This window comes from Pogona vitticeps, chromosome 1 (assembly GCF_051106095.1).
Source record: "Pogona vitticeps strain Pit_001003342236 chromosome 1, PviZW2.1, whole genome shotgun sequence".
Lineage (NCBI taxonomy): Eukaryota > Metazoa > Chordata > Lepidosauria > Squamata > Agamidae > Pogona > Pogona vitticeps.
Window position 1 is genome coordinate 308,391,801 of NC_135783.1, and position 21,031 is coordinate 308,412,831.

At 37.8% G+C, this 21,031-nt stretch overlaps 1 protein-coding gene across 4 annotated transcripts in view; it reads left to right on the plus strand.

Moving 5' to 3' along the window:
• The window catches only part of DPH6 (diphthamine biosynthesis 6), a 335,370-nt gene that overhangs the window by 95,121 nt on the left and 219,218 nt on the right, over window positions 1-21,031 (plus strand). For all 4 annotated transcript variants that reach the window (XM_072986316.2, XM_078391934.1, XM_020789398.3 and 1 more), the window contains exon 6: window positions 14,289-14,350. In XM_072986316.2, coding sequence (XP_072842417.2) covers window positions 14,289-14,350 — 62 coding nt within the window. The remainder of the gene's footprint in view (window positions 1-14,288; window positions 14,351-21,031) is intronic.

Below are 21,031 nucleotides of genomic sequence, written 5' to 3' on the forward strand. Positions count from 1 at the left end.
GGGGAACCCCAAAAAAGGAACCAAACCAAGACCCATTGAAAATCGGAGAACCCTCCAAAAAACAACCCCCCAAGACCCATTGGAAATGGGGAAAAACACTCCAAAAAGCAACAAAAAACCCCAAGACCCATCAGAAATGGGGGAGAGACCAAAAAACAAACTCACCAAGACACATCATAGCACAGAAACATAACCCCCAGCTCAAAACCACCACCCAAAAACACCCAGAACAGTTTTTGAAAAGCAGAAAACAGCACCTTACCTTACAGGGCAGCCCAAAGCCTCCCTGCAGAAACACACACACTCTCAGAAGCAGAAGGAGGCAGTCCCAAGCCTCCGACAACGGCACACACTCTCTAACTGCTGGGGTGAAAGAGCTATAAAGAAGCAGCCTCGTTGCCACCTACAGTTAGCAATTTGAATTTCCCACCTTTTTTCCCTGTCTTTTTCTGTTCTTAAGTGGAAGCTCCGGTCGCAAGTAGAAGCAAAATTTTGTGGCCGGACTTGGTTGTAACTCACAACGGTCGTAAGTAGGGACGTTCGTAAGTCGAGGCACCACTGTATCTGTAACAAGCCTGGTCATCATGCACATGCATTATCAAGTCTTGGAGGGCTGTTGTTTTCCAATGTACTCTCCTGGCATTTTGCAGCAATGCTCTCAGGCCAGTATCCTGTCGTCAAGGCTATCCAAACTATATTTGGGCACAGATTAGGGGCAACCAATACCCTCGTGCCTTCACAAAATGCTGAAGTGCTTACCTCCATTGCATCATTCTCTGCCCTGAATAATTGTCATTGCTATTCCCTGACTCCCCCCATTACTCTGTGACCAATTTCTCCACAGGAACATTAACAACAATTGGCAGTGGCTAGTAACAAAGAAGGTTCTGGTGGCTCAGCACTCACATCACTTTACCTGCAATGCTAAATGCACACTTAGCATGCACAGAGACATTGGCTCTGACAACTTCTGTTGTTCTGTACCTGGAGGGATAGTAGGAAGGGTCCATAGAAGTAAACACAGAAGAGGCTTAGCTGTTGCTGCTTCCCCCAATCAGCCAGCCCTCTTTCCAGCCTCTTGTTTCTGACAGCTTCTGCTGTATTTTCTGTTGGAAAGTATACTTTGTTCTCTTACTCATGGTCAATGTGCATGAAACTTTAAGGAGACAATGCAGTTAAGGGGAGATCAGATAAGTCTCTTGTGTGTAGCCCCCCCCCCCCAAATATATCTCTTACCTTTAATTAACCACAAAAGATGCTTCCCACCCATGCTTAATGAAATAAGCATGTTTTTTGTATTGCTTGATTCTGAGATAGTCATTGCACATTGAAGCTGATACATAGTCTGTTGAAACCTAAAGCATTTTATTTTATTGTTTGTTTTTTCACTAATGGGAAATGTTTATCACAACTATTTCAATGGCATATATAAAACCAATGGCTATAATGTATATTTTCCTTTTCTTAAGAGTTAACTTGCTAAGAAATAAGAGAAGACATTTTAATATGTGGCCTTTTATATGCAGAGAGCCTCCTATCTTCAATAAAATTAGTTTGAATGATTTGCTTTGCATGCATATCTGATGGCTTTTAACTCCTAGCTTCTATTGTATTTTCTTGTTAAATTATGTTGATGCCAGGAAAGGATATCAGACTATTTTCTCTCTTTTTCTCTATCTACAGCCTCTTTAAATCTCTTGTTTGCTGCATAACCAGCACATACTATAGTAATTACATTGGTAGGCAAAGCTTTCATAGTCTGTTCTTGCACTGTGGAATGTAAATGCACTTGACCTTACTTGTTCCAGACATATTTCTTCTATACTGTAGTCACTTTAATTCATTTAGTACTACAGTTCACATTATTAACAATAATAAGGAAGATTTTGTCAGGTTGTGTGTGTGTGTGTGTGTGTGTGTGTGTGTGTGTGTGTGTGTGTGTGTGTGTGTGTGTGTGTGTGTGTGTGTGTGTGTGTGTGTGTGTGTGTGTAGGACTAGCATTTTAGAGGCTGTCTTTCACCTTTATTCCTTGTTTTCCTCTTATTTTTCTCATGCTCCTGTAAATATAATCCTGTGGAGTACTTTGTACAAGAAAATAGTATCTATAAAAGAACGGGAAGGCAAGGCAACCACAAAGACTCTTAAGAAGTTAAAGCTAAGGCATATGGGAAAGAAATGATTAGTACAAACAAGAACAGAAGAAGATCATCCTAGAGTATAGGGCATGTAATAATGGGTTCAAGATACAGGAAGCCAGATTTAGGCTGAATGTTAGGAAAAACTTCTTAACTGTTAAAGTAGTATGACAAAGGAAACAATTACCTTAGGAGGTGTTGAGGGCTCCAATGCTAGAGGTATTCAAGATAAAATTGAACAACCATCTGTCAGATCTGCTTTGATTTGGATTCCTGGATTGAGCAAGGAGCTAGAGTCAATGACCTTGTGGAACCGTCCAACTCTGTGATTCTAAGACAATGTAAGAAGTGTAAGGGCACCCTGTAACAAAACACTGAAATATGGAAGCATGTTCTTGTTCAGTGTTTCATTCAGTTAATTACGTCCTTGTCTGTATCCCATCCAACTTTGTTTTCTCCTCCATTCCCATAGATTTCATTTCAATGAGTGCTGTCAATCATCAGTGGATTACGTGGACTGACAGGATGTGGCTCGATAGATATTGTTGAACCGCAACGTCCAGTATTCCGTATTGTTGTCTATCTAAGTTTGGACTGATGATACTGTTGACGCTAACTAGGGATACCCACTCATCTCTGGATTGGAAAAGGGAAGGAACAGTTGTGATTGAGGAGTTTCTGGTTTTGTTGAGCTCAGCATTCTTAAAATCTGAAGACATCAGATTTTTAAAATGCCTTAAATCAGATTAAGTAAATTTGAGAGCATGCAAAAAGAAGATGAAACAAAAGGTCTCTGTCAGATTTCTGGAGAGTAGCTCATTGCAACTCTTGGGGCAATTAAAAGGAGAATACGACAAGGAACAATGGAGAGGCCGTAGCCTTGTCATTAAATACGTAGTCATAAAAGCATTGCTGTTGTGAAAATTTAGTTTAAATTTGGTTGTTTAATGGTGATGTTATTGTGAACATTTAATTAAAAACTGGTGTGCTATTGAAATGCTTTGTGCTTGTTTTCAGTTCTTGTTGTAACCTGGATATGTTTATCCTGTCTGCTTCTTTAGATCGGAATTCTTTCCTCTGAGGTAGTTGTCTCTACTTAGAATACAGAAAATACTTCATAGGTATATTCTGTGATTGCGCATTAAAGAGAAGTTGGTGCTGCCTGTTTCCTTTAAATGTTTTCATTGCTGTCAGATCTTCCTGTATAAAATCTAGCATCCTAAGGTTTTTCACCATGCCAGGTCTTTTTCTAGTGCAGGTCCTATCACTGGATTGCTAGCAGGTAATGCTCCAATGTTTGTTGTTTCTTGATTCAATAGAGGGATGGTAAAGGAATAAAGTTCTCATAGGGAACAGGCCCTGTGCTTGCTATCAGAAGTTTGTACTGTGAAGGTTGGCCTACCCACAGTCCATTTGTATAAAAATGTTTTATGTTTCTTTGTGAATGATAGTGAACAGAAGAGGAGATCCTGTGCTCTGTCTTGAATGGTGTCCTTTTTCAGGCAGCATGGACAAAGTATTGCAGTCTCATATTTGGAAGCCACAGTTTTGAACTGATGGATAGCTCAGTGGTTTAGGTATCTGACTGCAGAGGCAGAGGTAGGAAGTTCGATTTCCCACTGTGCCTCCTTGACAGGGGCTGGACTTGATGATCCATAGGGTCCCTTACAGTCCTGCAGTTCTGAGATAATGATGGTGATGATGACGACGACGAATGGGTTCAATTGGTAAAAGTGATTCATCTCTTTGGTTGTGTAGATTGCCACAGTGACAACACAGAAGCATTCCAGATACATTGTTTTTCTTTGTCTGCTTATTACTGTTTTTGATTATGGAATCTTTCTGTTGAGACATTTCTTATTTCATGAACAGACCTGAATCTCAATAAGATTTTTAATATGAATTCTGATTGTATAGTTCATAATGAGCCTGATAATCAGTGTGCTTACTTAGAAAGAAGCCCCTTGAATTAAATAGTGTTTGTACCTAGATAAATGTAAATGCATTGTCCGATCAACCTGTAATTATGCTTGTGAACCATAAATAGATTATGTGGCCAAAAAGTTCCTCATCTTTTTTTAGATAACTTTGGCCTCCTTTTTAAATTTTCCCTGTTCACTTGGGGTTTCTTTTCCTTTTTTTAATATAGAATGAAAGCAGATGGGATAAAGCGAGAAGGACGTGCTGGCAATTTGCTTTTCATCACTTCCCTTTCTATATGAAGTCCTTGCTTTTGTTACGTATGCATATATTTGAAGAACTTGGAGACTATATATATTTTCCATGGTAAACCATATTGACTCCTTCTGCTATAACATTCTCTGTAGCAAAACCTATTTTTACAGAGAAGCAGTAAAATGATACCTACAATACATATATGAGCTGGGTACCATAATTTTCTTCATAAAGTAGGCTCATGCTATGTTAATAAATATGCTTTGGTGTGTCTTGCAAGGGGTAATGAAGAAGTGCAGGGAGTAATTTTCCATGATGGGGGTAGTTTTCTTTTCTTGAATAAATTTGAGCTGACTTCTTTTTTTTTTTAATAGTTTAACTGTCCTGAAGCCATCTAAATTATGTTAAAGAGTTTTCAAGTTTCATTGCATTATGGTGTTAGTAGAATGAAAGAATGCCGGCTGAGTGAAACTGAAATGATCTGTCTGTTTTATAATGGACTTTGCTTATATATAGATTTTAAAAACCGTCTGTATATATTTTGAAGTGTTAGCAATATTCGTCAAAATGAAAATACGTGGTGTAGTTGACTTCTTTCTTTCTTTCTTTCTTTCTTTCTTTCTTTCTTTCTTTCTTTCTTTCTTCACAGGTTAGTTCTTCTCTGTGTATATTTCAGTATTTTTATTATTGAAAAAAGAAGGAAAAGTAGCAGTTTTAACTCCCATTGGGACTTCCACACACACATTTCACTGAATATGTGAATCACATGAAGGGCATAATATATAGAAAATGGATGTGGGGCTGTGGTATTGGGTTTGTCCCTTAAACCAGTGGTCCCCAACCTTGGGCCTCCAGATGTTCTTGGACAACTCCCAGAAGCCTTCACCACCACCTCTGCTGGTCAGGATTTCTGGGAGTTGAAGTCCAAGAACATCTGGAGGCCCAAGGTTGGGGACCACTGCCTTAAACTACATGGCTTTTCACCCATTTCCCAAAATTCACACAGAAGCTTTCGCCAAGGGATGTCTACTCCTATGGACCTCTATGCAAGCTCGCACCTAAAGAATTGGGGTTTCAGTTTACATATAAAAAACTCATATGTCTGGGGAAGTAGACTTGTCCATAAAAGCTCACATTAAAATGTAGCAGTTAGTCTTTAAAGTGTCACAACATTTTTATTTTTATTTTTTCGCCTGATATATATATATATATATATTTCGCCTACATAGACTAACAGGACTACCTCTTTTAAAACATATAAAAACGGTGTGCTTAGATAACAGTTTCTACAAGGAAATGGCTAATGCATAGATATTGGAGCTGAACACTACTTTGGTGGCACAGATAAAGGTCTGATTCCATTGGTGATTTTTAAAAGTGATATCCCTTTTTGTAAAACACACATGAAAGGAAAAGATTATGGACTGTTTGCCTCTGTTGTTGTCATTTCATGTATTTGGAGGCAGACAGCAGCTTTCTTCATAACACTGTAGGATTTACATGAGGGCTGGCCAAAGCAAACGCTCAGCACCTCTGCTCCTTGAAAAAGGAAGGGCCTTTATTCACCTGTGGAAGTAATCTGAAGTCATTTCATGTTTAGAAAAAAAATCATTATTTGGAAAAAAAATAGTATGCAGGCGTTAAAAAATATAGCAATGTTACATGCATATCTCTCAGATGGTGTGAAGAAATTTTAATTTTAAAAATAGGAGAAAATGGGGGCTGAGGTTACAGTATGTTGTGCAGTCCTGCAAGATCTAGAGGGGTGTATTCCCCCTCTAATTTATTTGGTGTGTTAAAGCTGTCCAAACCAATTTTTGGACATTTTACTCTCCTCATCCATGAAACCCAGCCCCGTGGATATTTAACTTCAAATGTGTCTGACAGCTAAGACCTGTGGTGGATTATCGTGTGGGTGGACCATCAAGCATGATTTTGTTTCTTATTCACTTATTTATTTGTGTCATTTGGTGTGCCTTTTTCTTTCTCAACATATTTCTTCTCTAAGAAGGAGAAAAATGCAGCTTTCAGTCTTGCTTCTTCTTATTTGGTAACATACAGCTTAATATTGGAAGGCAGCGATCCCATTCAACTTTCATGTAAATACTTGTCTCTTTAAAAGCCAGGTACAATTCCACTAAATGGCCTTTTTCTCTTAAAAGGCAAGTATTTTCAGCTTGATTGACTTCCAAGGGCTTCTTTCCTTTCTATTCTTCCAAGGATATTCTTTGCCGTCTGAAACATCACGACTTTTTGATGCCTTCTGTCATAGTCCCTCTATCTGTCATATCAGCTTATCATCCGCCCACAGAATTCTCCATGGTGTTTTCACAACCCATCACTAGACACATTTTCAAGGACCTCGGCAGTCTTTCTACTTTTTTATTGTTGTTGTTGTTGTTCTCCACCTACACGGGACCAGAATCCTCTCCTCTTTCAAATGATTATTGCCCTTTTTTCTTTTACAGATGAACACCCTTACTCTCTGTCTGTCTGAGCTTCTTCTTCAAATTTCTTTTAGGGTTTTACTTTGATTAAGGTGATAGTTTATTTTTACACTCATTTTTAATAAAGACAGGACACCTGGTCTACACCAAGTTTACTCATTCCAAATAGGTAACACATGGGGAATTCTGTCAGATCATTTACAACCAAGGCATCAGATGGGCAGACAGTTTTTTCTCACTACTTCTGAGTTGATCATAGGCACAATTGCATTTTTTTTGGACTTTGCAGCTCTTTGTACCAGAAATATATGCATTTTTCTTAAATAACCTATAGAGATGTATGGGCTTTTCAGAGTTTCCCAATGATACAAACATGGTTTGAATTATGAAGTAAGATAAAGTTGGTAAACACTTTCTGACAGTTCCTTTTCTAATAAGCATTTCTTGGCCATCCTCCTTTGCACTACTGCTTTTCAACTTAACGTTTGTCTGACTGGACCTGGCCTTTCAGTGATGCAAGTCCACAGGTGTTTGGCTGTTGCAGGTCTACATAGGTACTTATTGCATCATGTTATTGACCTACCTGAGCATAGTGATAAGTAGTGAAGAAGTGTCATATGCCAATAGCCTTTGTCTACAAGAACTTCTGGATAGCTCAGTGGTTTAGATATCTGGTTGTGGGATTTCAATTCTCCATTGTGCCTCCTTTGAATGGGCTGAACTCAATGATCCATAGGGCCACTTCCAGCTCTGTAGTTCTAAGATTATTAAGATTGTACTTCCTCACAAACCAGTCAGTGGACAATTCAACCTCCAAAGCATTACTGAGAAACAGTCTTAACATCTCATTGTTATGTGCACATCTGCATGCAGATGTGTGTTAAGTTCATATTTCAGTATAGAATAACAAGTGAGGAGTCAAATAAAATAAATTTTTCCATAAGAATTATAGTTCTGTTTGGTTTTCTTAAGTTATAAGCTGCTCGCATCCTATCTTGTACTATTGCTTGGTGGCACCCTGGGGCAATAATGACTCTAAGTTGCCTCCTATTCCTTTGTTTGAATATGTAGTGCCTTTGAAAACTTTTCAGTGCCAGTCTTCATAAAGTAATGAGATGTAAAAAACCTGCAGTTTAAAAAAGTTCTTTAAGCTGTTTACTGCATTTGTTAAAGCATTTGTTTCTTGCTTTAGAAGAGTTGCAAACCTCGGCTTCAGTTTCAGTGTATATTAGTTAAGGATATGTGTTAAGAGGTATATAGACATGATGCTGACTCCGGCCTGGTTTTCAGCAACATGCCTTAGAGAGGAGCAACTAGTTCCTCCCCTATCCCCTCTTGCTTTCTGCATATGAGAAGTGACATATCCCCAGAGGAGAGTTTTATTTTGCTTGTACGCAGGCTCTACATGTGAACAGGAAGACCAGTTTTCCAAGATTTGTGTGTCAAGCTGACACAGGAGCAGCAGACCTCTCCTCTTCATATATATCACTCTCCATATGAAGAAAGTGATGATGGAGAAGAAAGAATCTAATCATTCCTCTAAGCATGTTGCTGAGAATCCAGTAACAGCTACATATGGCTTATTTTGTGATGTATTAATCCAATTTGCTGAACCGAAACTCCAAATAATTTTGAGAAATTAAAAATATGCATTCCATTTATTTGAAATAATTTCAGTTAATTAAAACCCCACTGTGTGAGCATATACTACACAGGATACTTCTTTATAATCTTAAAATAATAATCTTAGAATGACAGAGTTAGACCCTAAGGATCATCGAATATAGCCCATGTCAGGGAAGCATATTGAGGAATCCAAGTATCAGTTCTCTGCTAGTTGTATAAATATGCAAACCGGTAACCTGGTTTATTTTCGTAAATCATTCTAAAATTTTGTTTAAATGGTGTGAACTTATATTTTTCTTATATACATGGTTCCTGTGTTCTGTTTTCTTTTTAAAATAATGGGTTCCCATGTATTCAGAACTTCCACAGTAGTCTTGAAGTATGCCTACATTTTCCTCAAAAGTCCACAAGTTACTGAGAAATCGGAGGAAAAAGATATTCTTATGCAATGCTGCTGTAAGCAAGAAGGTATACAGTCCCTATTAATGGATTTGTCAGAGATTAGACAGACTAGAAATTGCTTTTTAAACTCATTAAGCAACTAATACCAGCACATACTGATTTTACCGTAAAACTCTAGGCCGTAGATGTTATGAAGTTGGTCCAATTCATCTAACTTGGCACTGCTAAACAGTATTTTCAAGCCCCTTGTGATGTTTCTCCTATCATGTGTTGGGATCCTCTCCAAGAAATAAAGCTTTACTTGCTTTTGTGACAGTGGATAATAAATTGACTGATATAATTCAGTCAGGGAGTTGAAAAATGCACTGAAAATAATGGGGCATAACATGCTAGGGTTAACATTTATTCATAGATAATGCAATTAAATAAAATGGACATTAACTTCAAGGTCAGTCACTAAAGTAATAAAATGGAATATTTTAATTGAATCATAATTGCTTCCTGTAGATACATGCAAGTCAAGTAAAATAGATGTCAGCACTGCAAATTATGATTCTTCCTCCTAATTAATCTCCTAATTCAGCATGGAGTTTTCTAAGGCCTAGGCCTTGTTGTGGGTTTATTCATCCATCCAGGTAGTCCTTTCTCTCTGCTTCCCACCCGGGAAGATCCCACATAGCAAAAAAATACTGAGCGTGTGATCGATTTTTATTCTATTATGCACTTCTGTTCAATTCCTTCTTTGTTTTATTTACGTAGATTAAGATCCTAATTGCAATGTAATTAAAAGGAATTTAAGGATTAAAAAGTAAGCAATATTATATAATATTCTATTTTTAAATCATTTTAATTGTGATTTCTGGAGTTTCACTCATTGGGTAGAAGCAACAGAATACAAATAATACAAGTAGTTGCAACAATATCAGTAGTACAGTGATGCATTTCTGGAGGTTTGTTGTATATGCACTCAAAAAAAGAGAAAAAGATTGAGTTGAGTTGCTCCATAGAAATAAAGCAAAATCCAGAACTGAGCAATATATTTATTAAGGTCTCTTGTATATGTGCAGATGTGCAAGGTTTCACTTGACAAGGTCATAAAAAATTAGAGAGAGGCTTGGAAGTTTAAATATTTTGCTAGGTGTTTCAAGCCCTGGATAACTGCAGCCTCTACTGTTTGTTGTTGTTGATATGTACTTTCACGTTGGAACTGACTTACAATGATCCTAATGGAGTTCTCATGGTAAGTGAGATATTTAAGGAATGGCTATACCAGTTCCAGAATTGCAGTTGATTTTCTATGGCCAAGTAGGGATTCAAACCCTGATCTCCAGAGTCCTAGTCTGTCTGTTTATTTGCTACACCACACTGAGTATCACAGTTTCCTCTGCAAATTAGAAGGTCAGCTAAATCTTCCAGGGTCACAAGTCTTCCTTAAAAGTCTTTTGGGAAGGAGGTACCCTCCCTCTGCAAATAACAGAGACTTTAGTAGAGAGGCAGAGAAATTACAGTCCTTTAACAATAAAGCTTCTTCAAAAGCCTCCATTTTATGAATGTGGGATATTGTGCTTCGGTATCCATGATTCCATATTATTCTACCCAGGCTTCGTGCTCTCGAGAGGACACTCATACGGAGCGCGTTACCATGGTCTTTCGAGACTGAAGGATGCCTAAGATTCATGATTCAAAACACCAGGAAATTGCTCAATAGTCAGCAGATGGTTTTTGGAGTAAAAGTCCCAGAATCTTCACCACTCGCTGTGCTGGCCAGGATGTCTAGTCCAAGAACATCTGGGGATCCAAAACTGGGAACCAGTGGTCTACAGGATACCATCCTTTGCTCACTACCATTTACACTTGTTGAAAAACAGCCCTGACAATTGCATCGTGTTTGGGTGAGAAATGGTTAACTGATGAGAAAAGAAGTCATTTTCTGGGATTTTCCCTTGGTTGGTATCACTTTTTGAATGGTAGTAAGCATAAGAAGATATCCTGTACACCATCTTGACTGCTGCCATTGGTGTTGTCAGCATCCAGTCTTCCCTTTGCCATGTAAAGTTTGCCATTCTTTTCCCTGCTAGCAAAGCAGCATGATATTATGCAGCAACATAAGGCCATTTCCTTGTGTTTTGAATTGTTGGTACAGAAGCACAGTATCCCACATTCATAAATCAGAGGTTTTTTGAAGAATGTATTGGCTTTTTTAAAATGGAAGTTTAAATAAACATATGTTACACACAAAATCCAACATAAACTTCTTTCGCGTAAAATTACCCAGTGCTAGACAATCCCAGATGATCACATGTTCTCTACTATGGTTGCTGGGAGGCAGCGGAATCAAGAACAGTTTGGATGTTACTCTAGACCTTCTGTGCCAAAATATTTAGAAGATCAGTTTTTGGACTTAATGAAATAGTGAAGCAAAAGTATGAATAAGTACAGTATATGCACTGGAGAACCATCAAAACCATTAAACCTCTCAGGTAAACTAATATTGCCATGTCTGCTCCACAGAATGTAGACGGTAAAGCTGTGCTCCAGTTTCCAAACCATTTCCTTACACTAGGCAACCTGAGGAAGAAAAGCTAAATTGGACCAAAAACTTCTGTGCATGTTTTCTAAAAGATGTCCCCTCACGATTTGAATTAAAAAGAGAGAGAGAGAGAGAGAGAGAGAGAGAGAGAGAGAGAGAGAGAGAGAGTTTGTCACCAGAAACCAAGGTCCAGAAACCAAGGTCCAAATAATCCATACTATGTGAAAGAAAGTGAGGAAACACAGGGATAAAAATCAAGTCCTTTGAAATGTGGTGTTGGGGGGAACAGCCTTTCTGGCCGCAGACATGGCAAGAAAAATAGAATCAATCAAATCAAGCCTGAATTCTCCCTAGAGCAAAAAGGAGTAAACTAAAGCTTTCCTAACAGACATACATAATAAAAATAGAGAACAGACCAGAAAGGAAAATATTGCTGGAGAAGGTTGATGGGGAAAGTAGGAAGAGTGAAAGTCCTAATATAAGGCAGATTTTCTCAATAAAGGAAACCAGAGCTATTAATTTGCAAAACCTGAGCAGAACTAACTGGAAAACACATTATTGCTAAGAAGGAGGGGACAATAGAAATAGGGAACATCCTAATATTTGATATTGTTGGTTTGCAAGATATGAGCAGAGCTGTTAATGATATGACATTTGTGAGGTCGTTAACTCATATAGTAAGCACACATCAGAAATTATTTGAAGGAACATAATATCTTTGGAGTTCTTTTCTTAACCAGACAATTATAGAGTTGTGGAAGATGGGAGGGATGGTTGAAACAATGGCATAGTATAAGCATCAAATAAGACCACAATGCAAAAAACAGTAATTCCACAGTTTAAACTAGTGAGATTCTGAATATTTGTTTTCTATTTTTAAAAGTACTGTATTTTAAAATTATTTTTACAACCAGACACAGAATCCTTTTGCCAGTACAAATGTCTGTTTGGACCCAAAGCATTAAAAAGTTGAGAGTCGTGAGTGATAGGGTTAAACGTTATGATTGTCCCAGACCTGGAGCTGATCTCCCCTTTGAAAACCTGTGTCAAGAGCCTGATCTTAGAAAATCTGAGACAATATTTATTAAAAGCAATAAGGACTGAAACAAACAACTCCTCTGTGCTTTTGTAATGCAAAATTGCTTTGAATATGCCTTAGAACTTTATATGATCATTCCCTGGAGATACATGACAAAATATCCCTTTCTGGAGGACTGTCACTCCATTATTTTCTTTAAAGAAAGTATTTTTTTTACAACTTTTCAAAGAAAAGCTATATTTCGACTGTTTCAGTGACCTTTCATTGTCCGCCAAACATCTCTCTCCCAGCCTATGAAGCTGAGACCATGTATCATCTTGCAAGGCACATAATGGTAAACCTGTTCCATGTTTCCCCAGTCTTGCAGCAACATTTTTTTTTCTTATTTAAAATGTCTTTTTTGTCAATCAACATTTCAGTCCTTGTAGCCTGGATTCTTTCCAAATTTTAAAAAAAAAAAGCCAGTGGGACCAGTGGTTCTCTTTCAAGATAAGCAAGATTTTGCCCAGACTTCCCCAAATATGAAACAAAGCAAGAATAGCCTGTCTGCTATATATGTGGCAGATTTGGTAGTGACCCGAAGCCCAGTTTTAAAGTTTTTTGTTTGGACTGTCCCCATTTTTAGAATTGCCTTGTTCACTCCTTTGAACAAAACAATGAATAGGAAAGTCTCCCCCCACCCCCAGTAGTACCACTAGCAAAAATTGTTGCTTTTTTTCCCATTCCTGATCTGGAACATTTTCCTTAGTAGGAAGGCTGAAACCAATTAGGCAACATGACTATGGGAGAAAGTGACAAAAGGTTATAAAATATGGAAGGTAGGTTTAGAAGATTTGTATCCCTTCCACTCAATTAGAATTCAATGAAATTAACACCTGAAAAAAAGAGTCTCTTATTTTCAGATGCAGAATGCCACTCTTTATGATATACTAGAGACAAACAACAAGGAAGATTTTTGCATTGCTGTCATGATTGTAAGAGGCATAGTGGAGTTGGGATGAGGGGAAGAGAAAACGGTGGGCCAGATGCTTGATCAGATCCAGGGAGGAAGTTCTTGTGTTTGTTGTCTGACTGATGGTGGTAGAAGAGGAGGCAGATGTTTGACTCTTAACAAAAATGAACTTAGAGTAAAGTCATGTATGTTGGAGGGGAGTCAATCTGTTAAAGCCTTGCTTTTGTTGACCCCTCAACTTCATCCCTAGGCAGCATGGCCCAAATCCTCATCGGGGATGATGGGAATTGTAATCCAGCAACATATGGATAGCTGCAGGTTCCCTTTTTCCAGCAGCAAAAGAATTAAGACTCCTCGCCTGTTTTGCTTTTGAAGCTAGGCTAATAGTATGCATACATGTCATATCACATCTAATGTAATCATAGGGAAAGACCTAGGGCACACATGTGCTGGAAAGAACTTTTATCAAATAACTCGTAGAACTGTTTGTTGCAGTAAGTCATAGTAGTCTTATACAGATCAGTGGTCCAGCTGCATATTTTGATGAAATTTACCATTCTGAAATCAGTCCCACCACTCGACATAAGGTAAAATGAAAGGGTCCTGCGAGTTTTCATTTTTAATGAGGTTTATAGGGTTGTCAAATCTGATGGACTCTCTCCATTATCATAATGGCACAGTCCGTTTTCCTTTTCTATTTGATGATTTTTTTTCTGAATGGAAAGCAGGCAATGAAACAATGTGTTTTTCAGTTGTTGTACAAGGCAAAGGAAATGAACTTATTTTTTCCCAAGGATGGAAATCAGTTGTTCAAAGGGAATAAGAGAGTGAGTTCTGGCTAAGGACGTCTATGTTTGCCTCAACATTATTTTTTGATATACAGGAACTGTTTTCCAAAGGAGACGGTTTTTTTAAAAAAAGTAATCTCTGACGCCCAAGCATTACTTTGTTCTCTCAAATATATTTTAACATCTCTTGGCAGGTTTAGATCCAGATAAACATCTAGGAAAAACACTGGATGAAATGGAACCTTATCTTTTGGAAGTAAGTATTATTGAAAGTATACATGAAATATTTTGTGCTTCAAGAAAAAATGGAAGAAACTAAATGTGGTTTCTTAGTTTTTAAAATCCTGGCATTTAGAATCAAAACGTTAGCTAAAATTTACTCTGCAAAAAAAGAAGATAATCTAGCTCTTTTGTCCACATGTTAAAAATGTTCCATTTTAACAAATGCTACCCGAGTCTATTTTTGAGATAGGAAAATAAGCAAGGTTTATGCAGTTTTAATCATTCTTGGGGTACATCCATTTACATCAATAAAACTTAGACATGTCTGTCTTGTCTTATTGGATTGGTCTGGATTGACCCTTTAATATTTTTTCTACATTTTTTTGGTCAAAGATAACGTTATTTCTCTAATGTATGAAGTGTATCGTGCCTTCATCATAAAATGATGAATTATAGCAGGAGTTGTTTATTAATGGTATTTTATAACTCACAAGTAGATTGATTGCTACAAAGCAGATTTATCTCCATGTAAGCAAGGCTGGGGAGCCTTTTTCAGCCCAAGGATTCCATTTTGTTTCAGATAAATTTTCTGGGGCTGCATTCCTTTGCTGGGTGGAGCTAAACGTAAGCAGAGTGCAAGCCTATTTTATCTAAAGATCTTCCTGCTCGTAATGGAATCTTAGAAGTTGCATTTTGACTATTAAATGGGGAAAAACCTACATAGAATCTGAGAAACTACCAAACAAAGTAATCTTGAGGAAGGGTTTGTGCATAGTTGGGAAACTCAGAAGGACTAGATTTAGACTTCCTTCGCTCCCAAGCCTTGATCAAACTTTAGATGTAGGTAATTGTAGTCAGGGAAAATTTCCCTCAGGAGAGGTTTCGAATAACAGTGGAGAAAAAACAGGGACTAGTGGTTTACAGCAGACTATTTATAATATTAGAGTTCATTGTGGTACCCTGGGATAAATGGCATCAAGTTTCAGTCTTCCGCATTGTGAAATATGGCTTCTATTCTGATGGTACATATACAATAGAAAAAAGGGATCGTGAACTGAAGTTCGATGTCTCCATACAAGGCTCAGATTTAGCAGAAAGCCTATTCTGGTGGTGGTTGTAGATTTTGAGGGCTGTTTGGCCATGTTATACAGGTTTTTCTTTCTAATGTTTTGCCAGTCTCTGTGGCTGGCATCTTCAGAGGACAGGACTTAGAACTCTGTCTGTGTCCTCTGAAGATGCCGGCCACAGAGACTGGCGAAACGTTAGGAAGAAAAACCTCCAGAACACAGTCAAACAGCCTGAAAAACCTACAACAACCATCGGATCCCGGCCATGAAAGCCTTTGAGAATACAAAGCCCATTCTGTTTTGTGTAGTAGTTTGAAGAAATGGCGTGTGGGATGAAGGAGCATGGTAGCACAGGAAGAAAGAATCCGAGATGCATTTTGAAGAGAGGGCTCATCCCACTGATGTTCTGTATCCTGTGAGGAGATAAATTGGATGAATGTCTTATAAAAGGAGGAAAGGCAGTATGTAAATTCAGGAATAAAGAAAAGTAAACCTAGTTACTCCTAGTTTGTAAAATAACCGTAACTACCTACTGAGTTTGACCCAACTCCGGGAGACAGTGGAAGACAGGAGGCCTAGCGTGCTCTGGTCCATGGGGTCAAGAAGAGTAGGACACGACTTAACGACTAAACAACAACAACAACCTACTGAGTTAAAGAGGATGACTGCAAAATATTAAGATATAACAAGAGTATTGTAAACATTTCTAACTACCATAATTTCCCCCAAAGGGTTTGTGTACTCTTTCCCAATAACTTTGGTGCAAGTTAATAAGAAGAAATCTGAGGTAAAATAAGTTTAGCTATAATCCTCTCAGATCAGAGCACAATGTTTAAATAACAACCAAAAAATGTAGAAATGCTATGGCAGACACATTTATTGCTAGAGATAAGGAAATAAACAGAGAAAATGTTAGTTCTAACAAGCCGTAATTTCACAAGCTGATAATAGTAGACAGGTAAGTTATAAAACACCAGAAGAACCTACACAAGATAGCTTGAGAGAGTTAGAAATTTAAAATACTACCTATCTAGCTGAAGAAGCCAATAGAGTCCAGTGAGCAGAACGTTGTTAATTTCAGCCCTTTATTCACTTTAATAAAATACTGATTTCTTTGCATATGAAATTGATGCAGTAGTGTAGCTTGTTTTCGGGTGATGTGCTGGGAAGAAAGCAAGGTAAACCAGTGCAGCTTTTAATCTTAGATAGTAAGTCATGATATGTGTCTGACTGAAACGCAGGTCAAATATTAACAATTGCATTTAGCTTCTGCAGTTTAACTTGATTGTCTCCTGTATTTCCCAATGCTGTCTCTTTGAATGGTGGTGTGGGGGTAGTTTGTTGAAGGATACCATAAGTGAAACAGCAGATGTACAGATTCTTGATACAGAATCTAGTTTGGGGTTTTTTGTTTTTTATTTTTGGTTTTCTTCGGATGTCACTTTGAATGCCAGGATGTATGACACACACACATGGATGAAAAGTATGATTATGTCTCACTGTGTCCAGACGGAAAGGTTTGTATGTGGTTTGGGATAGCTGTGGAGCTTCCAAGTTAATACACTTTTCCATTGATTTTCATACTGGGCCAATAAAAATCATTGGGCCATATGGGTAAACCCTTACTTGTACAGGAAATTATTGGGTATTGATGCTATTGTTGCCCAAAGAACTCCTGAATATTATTGCCAAGGTTATTTTGTAAGAGTTGGTGTTGATTTCCAAAGATAAGTCTAAACAATTGCTAGAAGAGAGATACATCACTTGTGAAGATTTGTGATGGAGTTTTTGTACAATTTTAGGCTTGACCAAAAAGCAAAGTAGTCTGGCAGTGTACTCTCCCTTTTCATCAGTGGTATAAGTGGAGTGGTTTCTTCCTTCAGCAACCTCACAAATTATGTGTTATGTTGGTTGAAATCCTATTGCTTAGTAAAGTTATAGTGGTTTAGGTCCATTGAATGATTGGGGATTAGATGTGTCAACTCTACCAAAAGTTCCATTGATTGCAACAGGTATTTATTTATTTTAAATATTTTTACCCTGCTTTTCTCTTTAAAAGTACCCAAGGCAGGTTCTTTCTAACTTACTCATAATAAGTCAAAACTAGAGTAGACCTATTTGAATAAATAGAATGTACAGAGCAGATGACTTACCAAATCCCCACTGATTCAGTGGGCCTACACTGCTGCAACCTATTTCACTAAGCAACAGGATTTTAGCCATTATAATTAACTTATAAGCTTAGCCTCTTCAGTCATTATGAAATGCATTGGCAGCACAGTTTTATCATCTGCAGTACAGATGGCTGTGTTACATCTCCTTCACCTCAAAAAAATTATTTGGGTTCTCCCCACCAAATCAAATGGTGAGAGAAATATAAGAAGTAAGACGAGATCCATGTGAACTTTTAAAGTTACATACTTTTGCAGCAGCTAGTAAAAGAGATGAAATTACTTCCCCCTTTTTTCTGCTTGTATTGTTTATTATAGATTTTATCATATTTGAACAATGCAACAATAACCAACATCTTTTTCTAGATGTGGTTTCCTTAGCAGTGCTGAAGGCACTTCAGTAGGGGAGTGTGAAGAAAAGTTGCTCAGTAAATACACTTTCTTGTTGGTAAGGGTTCTGTAATTTGCTGTAAATGTCAGTGTACATAAATATTTTACTAGATATTTAGCTTGCTTTATAACTTAGTGAAACTGAAGCATAAACACCAGCTACAGAGAAAGTTGAGGCTCTAGTTCTAAAAATACTTCCTTTGAATTCTGTCAGGGGGTGGTGTGTGTGTGTGTGTGTGTGTGTGTGTGAGAGAGAGAGAGAGAGAGAGAGAGAGAGAGAGATAAATAGAGAGAGATCAGAAGGCATTGTGCAATTTTGGAATTGTTCCCTTATTTGCCATTTTTTCAGTTCCCAATTCTTAAGCATGCTGTTGGCTCATATAAAACAAATCTAGCCCAGATAAATATAAAAATAAATGTATATTTGTTCTTTTCCCCGGTTCAGTCCTAGAGAATCTGGGCTGGTAATAACTCGGAAAGTGGAACCTTTTTTTAGTATGCAAACTTTTGGTTGTGCCTTCACAATCACAAGGATAGAAAACTATAATGACCGCTGTGCGGAGTTACCTCAAAGTGGTGGTGTCAGCGGAAGTGTACTAAATTAGTATTAAAGTGTCTACAGTACTGTATAGGCATACATTTCTTCTTATTCCTTTTGCCTTAAATAATATGGCTACAACAATTTTTAGTTGCTTTCTGCCTTTCTTCCTATTGCTGATTCATTGTTCGGCTGTACTTGAACTTCATGCTAAGCTACAGTTTATTATAAAAGGAATGAACTGCACTCCATATTCGATTTTGCACCCTTCCTGTTTCCTCTAGGTTTGTCACAAAGAAAGAAGCAAATTTAGCATCCATTATCAAAATTTTGCACTGCATTCCAACCCCTGTGACTTCTGTGACTTTTCTTACTGCAATGTAAAATCTGAATAAAATTCTAGCTCATGCTGTTTTAAAAAGGAAACCAAACAATGTATCTACATTGAAATGCACCAGATCATTGTTTTGTAGCTGGAGTCTATAGTCCAGTATACTATACATAAGGTCAGTTACCTGGACATATGCGTCCGTGGCCCGCTCCACCTATTTTCATCTATGGTGGATTGCCCAGCTGCGACCATATCTTGATGGGGGGCCCTCACTATTCTTGTCCATGTACTCGTAATCTTGAGATTAGACCATTGTAACCCACTCTATGTGGGGCTGCCTTTGAGATTGATGCGGAAACTTCAAATGGTGCAGAATGCGGCAACCAGGCTTCTTAGTGGGGTGAGGAAATATCAGCATATCTCCCCCACTCTGGCTGCTTTGCATTGGCTGGCCATACGTTTCCACATTGACTTCAAAATGCTAATGATGATGTACAAAGCCCTAAACAGTTTGGGACCTCGATACTTGGCAGATCGTCTTCTCTCACCTAGATCTACCCGAATCACCTGACATAGCCAGCAGGGACGGCTGAGGGGCCTAACGCTGAGAGAGGCCCGGAAAGAAAGAACAAGAAACCAGGCCTTCTCGGCAGTGGCCCCTCGGCTATGGAACAGCCTCCCAACAGAAATCCCTCTGGCACCCTTGCTGGGTGTTTTTAAAAGCCATTTTAAAACTTGGTTCTTTAGGCAGGCCTTCCCTCCAGTCAATTAACTGATCTTTATTCTTTGTCTTTTACATTATTTCATCTTGGCAATGATTTACTTAGTGTTAAAATTATGATGTTTTAAAATGATTTTATGATATTTGTTATAATGTGATGTTTTTATTATGATGTAAGCCGCCCCGAGTAGACTTGTCTTGGAGGGCGGGGTAAAAATCTAATAAAGGTAAAAGTAAAGAAAAGTAGGTCAAATCATTAGATGTTTGATCGCAAATATTTTGTGCCTAGCCTCACATTTTATTCTATTTGGTTCTTGCAGCATTCTAGCAGTTTTAAGTTAACCCTGATACGTTGCAGCCCTGAAGAATTTACTTATACTGGATAGAGTTTAGATGGGTAATATGAAGCTAGAAGAATTAAAAGCTATTACCACCAACAGAGAAAAAAATTAGATACCATTTAAAAGAAATTGTGTATTCACTAGAGCTGTACAGTATGTATCTGATATATAGCCACAAGATAAAAGTCCTCCCCTCCCCAGATTTGGTTCTGGGCATGATTTTATTACTCGGGATGAACTGCAGTTTTGTTCCGATTGATTGGAAGTCCAATTCATCCCAATTTAGACCCGAACCCAATTTTAAATTTGAAAATCTTACTCTTTTCATCTTTAGTTGACTTGCACTGGAAGATGCAAATGGTGGCAACCTTTTTCTGCCTGCACACAAAAACATTACATTAGTGAGGCTCATTACATAGGTGGCTCACAACAATTAATACTGAACAATTGTAACAAGTTTAAAATACTATACAAAACTATGTTTAAAAAAACTAAAGATTTCAAATTTTAAAACATTTAAGAAACCTTTTAAATATCTAAATGTAGATATTTAAATAGAGCATTCCCTAGAACCTCACAAATTACAAAGAACCTTGTCAAAAATTACAAAGAGTCTTTATTTGACTAAAATAGGTTTTATTTGCACAAGTTCCTGTGGACTATAGCTCACATCTTCAAGTGTATGTCACTGTATGTGATTAACATGTGTACAGTACTGATAGACCCAAGGGGGAAAAGTGAGAACAGAACAACACAATTTGAAATCACAGTCAGATTACCAAAGAAACAACCTGGGGCCAAAATGGGAGGAAGATGGAGATTGGACTACTTGTCTTTGCCTAATTAAACTGCTATTGCTACACTGAATTCCACAAACAAATTCACTTAAATAAGCCAATCATATTGAACACCTGTTCTCAACCTTTTGTTTTGTTTTTGTTGTTTTTTGTTTGTTTTTTTACTACCGCCATAAACACAATATGAAAGAAATATAGGCTGAGTTTGTAACAGCTGAACAGAGTGGTTGAGGATGGGACGTTTCAAGAGATATAATTCATAGAGTCACCATAAGTCAGAGGCAACTTGACGGCAGATAACAACAAGGATAGGTTTGGTGCAAGGAACATGCTACAAATGTTGCATTGCTTTGCATATC